General features: G+C 37.0%; 1 protein-coding gene across 1 annotated transcript; it reads right to left on the bottom strand.

Moving 5' to 3' along the window:
• Positions 1-971: 971 nt before the first annotated feature.
• LOC103954156 (dof zinc finger protein DOF5.7-like) lies at positions 972-2,765 on the bottom strand. Its single transcript, XM_009365959.3, has one exon. The coding sequence runs from the start codon at positions 2,402-2,404 to the stop codon at positions 1,121-1,123; it is 1,284 nt and encodes a 427-aa protein (XP_009364234.2). The 5' UTR covers positions 2,405-2,765; the 3' UTR covers positions 972-1,120.
• Between the last annotated feature and the right edge of the window lie 5,008 nt (positions 2,766-7,773).

Genomic DNA, 7,773 nt, shown 5'->3' on the forward strand with positions numbered 1-7,773 from the left:
CAGACAGCACCAAATCACACCACAATGCCAGACTAATTATTACAAACACAGCCCCAATAAGCAACAGATCTAGAGAGAGAGAGCGAGACAGACAGACAAACAGACAGAGAGCAGGCAGGCAGGCAGGCAGGCTAGGCTGGCTCACATTGCAACTGTTGCAGAGATAGCTAGGAAGAGGCCCAACAATGGAGGCTTTAACTAGCTGGCCCCTTACTGCTACTTCATACATTGTCATTGTGATCAGAGGGCGATGACAGAGATGGAGCCTGAGACTCAGTTCCTTGATAGAGAGAGAGAGAGAGAGAGAGAGAGAGAGTCTATGGGAGAGACTAAGACACACTTACTTACTAGACAGTGAGACTTGTAGATGCAGACGGAACATAAAACAAATCAAAGATACCCCATTTAATAACACCCCAAAATCTACATGGGGTACAGATCCGAACGGGATTAATATTTTGAGACAAGGGGGAGAAACTAAACCCCGTACGTGTTAACTGAATTAATATGTTAAATACTCAGCAATGAGATTAATGTAAACCCTAAATGATGTTTAATAACCACATCATTGCCAAAAGAATTCATAATTAAGTTACTGAAAAACCCCATGTACATACAATCCAATTTTGTTCATAATCATTCCTTGATTAAGTGGCCGAAGAAACTTAATTAGGCAACAACAAATTTATTTGTTTCAATCTACATATGTATAGATAGTAGATTTTCTTGCATTTATTGCTACTATAAACAACAATCATTCTTTCAATCTACATGCATTTGAAAATGGGAAAACTACCATGAACATATATATCAACACATTTGATCAACACCTCTTTTGGGTCATTCATAAAAAATACTGGATAATATAATCATGAACTCAGGGCAAAACGTACAATTTCCTTTTGTTACCAGTTAACTTTTACATTTTTGCATATGATCATACAAACCCCCCCCTCCCCCCCCCCCCCCCCCCAAACAAAAACAACATCAACAGAAACATATGCCAAAATGTGTTTTTAGTTCTTAGATAATTTCTTAAAATAAACAAATTAATATAATTTCCCCGATTAATTTCTAGATCATCATGCTTTCAAATTGTCATATACCTCTCTCTCATGATCTAGGGTAAAGCATTGTATTGCTGCAAATCATGACTACTCCACGCTGGAATTCCATGAGGCCAGTTGCTTGCGTTCTCATTGCCTCCGGCGCCACCACCACCACCACTGTTGGTTGGAGTTGGAGTCACTGGTGCTGCATAAGTGTTCCCGAAGAACCACTCAGTGGCGGTATCCCCACCTTCTTTTCTTCCATGATTTACACCTTGATGATGATCAGGTTTTGAGGATGATGATACCTCCAGATTCTGAAACAAGCTTATGGGTGTAATCATCTGCTGCGTTTTCTGCTGGTTTTCAAGCTGAGACTGCGTTGAATGAGTTGACTGGTCATGCTCTTCCGTACCGATCAACATGGCCAGCCTCTGCTGCTGCATTTTCCAGTGAAGGTCTTGGTTAATAGAACTCAAAGACTCGATGGAAGACGCAAGGCTACTGTGCACGTTCATAGCACTCATCATATTCTGTGTACTAATTAACCCACCACTACCACTAGCACCGCCTCCACCGCCGCCCAAAGTGAGCGGATAATTAAAACCCAGAAAAGAATTATTACAAGCGTTTGTCCCACCACCGGCTGATGGCTCAAGAGTACTAATATTCAAACCGGAAGTACCCGAAACGTCTCCGAAAGCTGAAAATGGGTTGTTGAAATTAATCCCAGCTGCTGGGTTTGAAGAGAACTGGTTGTTGTTATGGAGCCTAGATATGCTGCCGAGCTGAAAATCCATGGCAGGCGAAATGCCATGGAAGAACTTCAAGCCGCCGAGCATCATATTCTCCGAGGAGGAAGAGCCGGCTGAGTCTTTTGATGAGTCGAAGCTGCAGGAGAGCCTGGAATTGGAGGATGAAGACGACCTGATTTTCTTGTTCTTCCGGCAGCCGCCGCCGATGGGGACGTTGCGTAAAGCACCGCCTTTGGTCCAATATCTCCGGCAAGTCTTGCAGAAGTGGCGTGGCTGCGTGAGGCTGTAGTTGTTGTAGTAGCAGAATTTGGTGTTGGGTGAGTCACATCTCGGGCACTTGAGGGCTTGCTCTGGTGGTGGCAGCTTTGGCCCCGATGACGATGATGATGTGGTTTTCGGCCGGCTGCCGCCTGATCCACCTGTTGGGTTCTCGTCGTCTTTTGGCTTTGCCGGCTGTGCGGCATCTGAGGACATCATTTTGTGTGTTGGAGAGAAGTGTTTGATTAGTTTGTGGGGGTGGGTGGTGTGGTTTTTTTGGGGTGGTGGTTTAGTTTCCTTTGGGAGAGGCAAAGTTGTAGTCAATTCATTGGTTTCATGCATGGGATGGAGAGAGTGAAAGGGGAAGGAAGGAGATGGGTGTTGAATGTTTAACAGTGCTTGTGATCTTCATCAAAGAGAGAGAGAGAGAGAAGAAAACTTTGATATATGTATTAAGGTGGGTTTAGAAGTTAGATCTGATGGAACAAATAAAGCTGAAATATATGAGAGAAAGAGAGAGAGAGAGAGAGAGAGAGAGAGTTACAGTAGCAAAAGAAGTCGGTTGCTATTTCTATATATATAGAGAGAGAGAGATGGAGGTAGCGAGGAAAAGGACAGAGGAAAAGAGGGAGAAGAGACAAGTAAACTAATGATCTGAGAAAAAACGATCAGCAGCTGGCAGAATAAAAGAGATCCACAACCAAACCAACAACAACAACAACAAAACAATTTGGATAGAATCAGTTCTTGATGCTTGGAGAGATGGAAAATGTGACACAGCAGTGAAAATCAAAATAATCGTCTCATTTTTGAAGTGGTCTGTACACATGTCGTGTTTTTACACGATATGAAGGGAAAATTTTACTTTTATAACATATTGTAAGCAAAAAAACTTTAATGTGTATCAGAAATACATATTACATAATGTACTATTTCACATTATAAAATGAATAAACAACAATGTTGATATGTATTACTTTTAAAGTATTTTAATAAAAATCAAATACACATTTTATAATTTGCGTAAAACTGTATACCATACCAAGGTGTGTTCCGAATCCCTAAGAAAATCTCTAAATGGTAAGCGACAATGTAAACTTAATAAAGAATAGTAATTAAAGTTACTTTAATTGATGGAAGAATAAAAAGAGGTTAGGGTATGTTGAACTTGTTTTATATAACGTACATTTTTTTACAATATTACATTATTAAATTAAAACGTCACGAAATGCTGATCTTGCTTTGTGTAAGTTGTTGTGGAAAGCTACTGCTACCTTTGGCCATAACACTGTTAAAGTGGTAACTAATTAATTTCTTATTGGATGATGAGACATGAATGAATATCGGGTCATGGGTGATTAAACCGATGGTGCATGATATGAAATGAAATCTAAGCTTTGGGATGTGAATGTGATATGATAGAATATAGAAAGAGTAGAAAGAACGCAGAGTCAGTACAAACAATAGTAACAGTGGGGTGTCTCTCACTTACAGTACCTTTGTCTATTCCTTCCCATGAAAGGTCCCTTTTAAAACCAAAGATAACCACACATCACTTTAAACACCCCAATTGCAAACAAATACCTCCTATAGTGTTAGAAGAAATTATTGCATGAAACGGGATCACTCTTTCGTAATATAATCACTTTGTATACGTAAATGTAGTTGATATTGTATTCTAAAGTTTAAAGTTTTATTTTAAATGATAATATCACGTAATAATTTTCAGTAAAACACAATAATTTTCTTCTCTAATTATGCATTATTTTGGACACCAATACTCAATTATGTACATATACGGCCGACTTATCCCCTAATTGAGTCATATGTCGTTCAATTTGCTACAAATACTTCAAAGTATGATCTAGCAATGGTTTTTTTGCTTTAAAAATAAGAACAATTAGATCCAAGTTACAATTATCCACTCATTTCAAACTTAAAGAGGCTATGAAAAATTTTAACCTACTCATTGTCCATCATCTAGCAATGTTGGACACTACTATAGCTTGTACGTAAACACCAGTATACCACCCACCCAGTTACCAAAAACAAAAGGGTCTTCTCACTGGTAGCTTCAATTATGCTATTAATTAGCCAATTATGAACAAACATGACAAGGTTAAAACATCATGAGTCCATCAGTAATATTCTCTAATTAATAAATTTGTCTGAAAATGAGAGAGAGAGAGAGAGAGAGAGAGAGAGAGAGAGAGAGAGAGAGAGAAGCTTTACTAGATCTCATAATCTAGAAGTAGGCAGCTAGCTAGGGTTTTGAACAGCTTTGTAGGGATTATGATCGACTTAGAGAGGGATGCAGAAACAAGTTTGTTTTACGGAGACCCATAAACCCAGCAAAGATATCCATCTCGCCAGTTTCAAAGACTGCTGTGTGTCTGTGTGTAACTCAGGAATTTAACGGTCGCGATCACATTTTTTTATTTGTCTTGTTGCATGTCTGGATATTGATGAACTACTTTCTGCTTGGAACCAGGAGAAACGTACAACTCTTTTGAGAGAGAGAGAGAAAGAGAGAGAGAGAGAGAGAGCGAGAGAGAGATTGAAGAAAACGTGATCCTGCTTAATTTTCTGGTTTACCCAGCACAGTACTAGAAAACAAAATATAGCTCAACTTTAGATCGTGAAGATTTGGTAGATGTACCGTTCAAGAATAGTGTTATTCACACGCTCATTTTCATTTCATGCACATCTCTCTTAATTTTTAGTCGTTGAATATTCGGTAGGTGTATTGTTTAAGGATAGTGATTCACACACTTATTTTTACTTCTCACACTGTTCTTAATTTTCAATAGTCGATCGAATGAATTGAAGAAAATCAATAATCATAAATTAATAAAGGTCACTAGTAGACAAAAGCTCATCTATCACGGTCAATGACTGTGGTAGATTACAATCCGCCACGGACATAGTGCCCATTTGTAATCTGGACATGATAAAAACTCTTAATTTTTACCATGGGTAATGCTCGTTGTCAAATGTGATGTAATCACAAATTGTGATAGATTTGAATCTAACACCACGTGCTATAGCCATTGTGAGTTACATATTGACCACAGACCATGCTCATTATAAGAAAAATTTCAAAATAATAATAATAATAATAAATATTTGCTTAATAAATATAAAATATTTTTTATATACAAAATTGCACATTTACTTCACAAAGTCACATATTTCAAATATTACACTAACGCTAGCAACATAACCAATTAGTAGTAATAGTAAGAAATACCCAACCAATGAGTTATACTACAATTTTAACCAAACACGTACAAACTTTGTTTCATACTTTAAAACAAAACTTAAGTCCTAGTTCCAAACTTGGTGCTCCAATTATATTCGTCTTCTATGCATTCGTCTCTTCAAGAAGACACACATCTCCAACAAGCCAATACACACTTCAAATTTGCAGGTGCTGCCTGTAATGTAAATGTAGTAGTTGATATTTGAGTTATAACCCTTCATAAAGTAGAACCACCAACCACCTATGAGATAAAAAGGAAAAAAATATAAAGTTTAGAATCAAACTCGTGTCTCAAGGACACTGTAAACAGAAAAATTCAAAACGACCAAGTCAATTAATCAAAATGCAACCAATCGTAATCCAAGTAATAAAAAAAAATTCCAAGTATCGAATATCCCAATAATATATTCATATATTAATTAACAAGTTAATCCTATCATCTCTACAAAAACAAAAACAAAAATTCTTTGATAAATTACTGTAATTGATCAGCCAGAGACAAAAAATAAAAAACTGAAGAAAATAAAATTCGAAGCAAACAAAATTGCTACCAAATTCCTCCAAGAGTGGCACCACTCAAGTTTGGTTTCTGCTCTTAAATGCTTGCAGGAAAAAGACTTTATCAACCAAATATTGTACAGAACACTTTAAAAGAAAAAAAATTGTAAACCCTGAATTTTGGAGAATAAATACCAAAACATAGAGTGAATTTCTAATAAATTAGGGAGCTTGAATAAAAGAAGTTTAGATTTCAAAATTAAAAATTTTGGTTAGTTAAAAAGAGAGAGAGAGAGAGAGAGAGAGAGAGAGAGAGAGAGAAAGGAAGAGAGAGAGAGGAGAGGGGAGAGAGAGAGAACTTTTTTTTATAAATACTTGTTTAGTTTCTTAGAATAACCATGAAAGGAAAGAAGATGAGGTCAATGAGAGGGAGAGGATGAATGAAAATCTGTAGCTGGCTAACTAAGAACGGTTGGGAAGTTTTGAAGTTGGCGTTGGTGGGAGAGAATAAAAAGGAAGTAAAAAAGATTGAGGAATGATTTCACTTAAATTTTGGGAAGTGTGGGAATATTGTGAAAATATAAGGATTTGAAAATTTGGGAAAATTTCTAGTCCCGCCTTCTAAAACTTTTTAAAATAGTGTATAACTGCATCATGTTTAATGTCCGTGGTAGATAAAAAAATGCAGTATGGCTACTAACAATATTGATCACGGCCAATGTACGTGGTGGTTTAATACTTTCACAACGTGCTGACTAAGACCGTGGTAGTAAGTTGTTTTATTATAACGGGCTACTACTTGCCCGTTATAAAATATTGTTATCCACAACATGTTGACTAAGCCCGTGATAAATGTTCATTTTTTATAACGGGCACTTAGTGTCTGTGATAAAATTGATGTGGTAAATGAACTGATTTCTTTTAGTGGGTGTGAGAGGTAAAAATAGGTGCATGACTTAAAAGCCAATCATTTAATTTAATTGTGGAATAAATCTGGCAAAGGTATTGTTTGTTATTATTTGTGATAATCAACAATACAAATCCAAGAGCATATAGATCATAATAAATTGGGATTGCAAGCTAATGGATTTATATTGTTTTGACGAATCTTAAATGACATTGTTTGGACCCAATTTTGCACACATTTAGCTCATATACTCTAAGTTGTTGGATGAGAGAAATATTAAGAATCGGGATTGGTTTCCGACAAAGGTTGAATCAATCGCATAATCAATCTAGGTTCAGAGTCCTAGTCGAAGATGACGAGACTTGACGGTGATAAAGTTTCAACCAAGAATAATTCAGAGTGTAATCAAAGAATATAACAATTATCATAATTATACCACTCAGCAAGCTTTAAGCACCAATAAACTTATCCCTATAAATACAGAAGCATTGGCAACATGAAGGCCCCTCTAACTTAACAAACAACTCAAACGCTCTACGTAAAAACCCTCAATCTACGACAAACCCTTCTTAAACCCTTGAGCAAAATATTAACTATCATAACCCTCCTACCAACACATCTTCAATTCAAATAAGTCAACAACACTTTTCAACCGACAACATCATTAGTTCAGATAAGTGAGCAGCACTAAAGCAGTAAAACTAGGGGGTTTAAGAGCACCTCAGTTCAGACAAGTGAATAGCACTACTTCTGCTTGGTTGGTTATCTATCTAAGTCTCAGTTAGTAAAGAGTTTCTCATTGAAAAGGGTCACTTCATCAACTTCTCAATGAAGTGAAGTGTTTTATGATTAATTACTTTTTGGTGCATTTCGCAGTTCGGCATTCAGGCGGCTAAACAACATTTACCATAAAAACACTCAACTCCTTTGAGTACTTGTGCCTTATAGCTTGAAACCGATTCGGCGCACCTATACACGAATATAGTCGAGGTAGCCGAGCCTGGTGCAGGAGATCCTAAACTTCATAGTGATTTGGGCAACCCT

Source organism: the organism of the source record quoted next, unplaced genomic scaffold (assembly GCF_019419815.1).
Source record: "Pyrus x bretschneideri cultivar Hongxiangsu unplaced genomic scaffold, Pyrus_bretschneideri_v1 Contig86, whole genome shotgun sequence".
NCBI classification, from domain to species: Eukaryota; Viridiplantae; Streptophyta; class Magnoliopsida; order Rosales; family Rosaceae; genus Pyrus; species Pyrus x bretschneideri.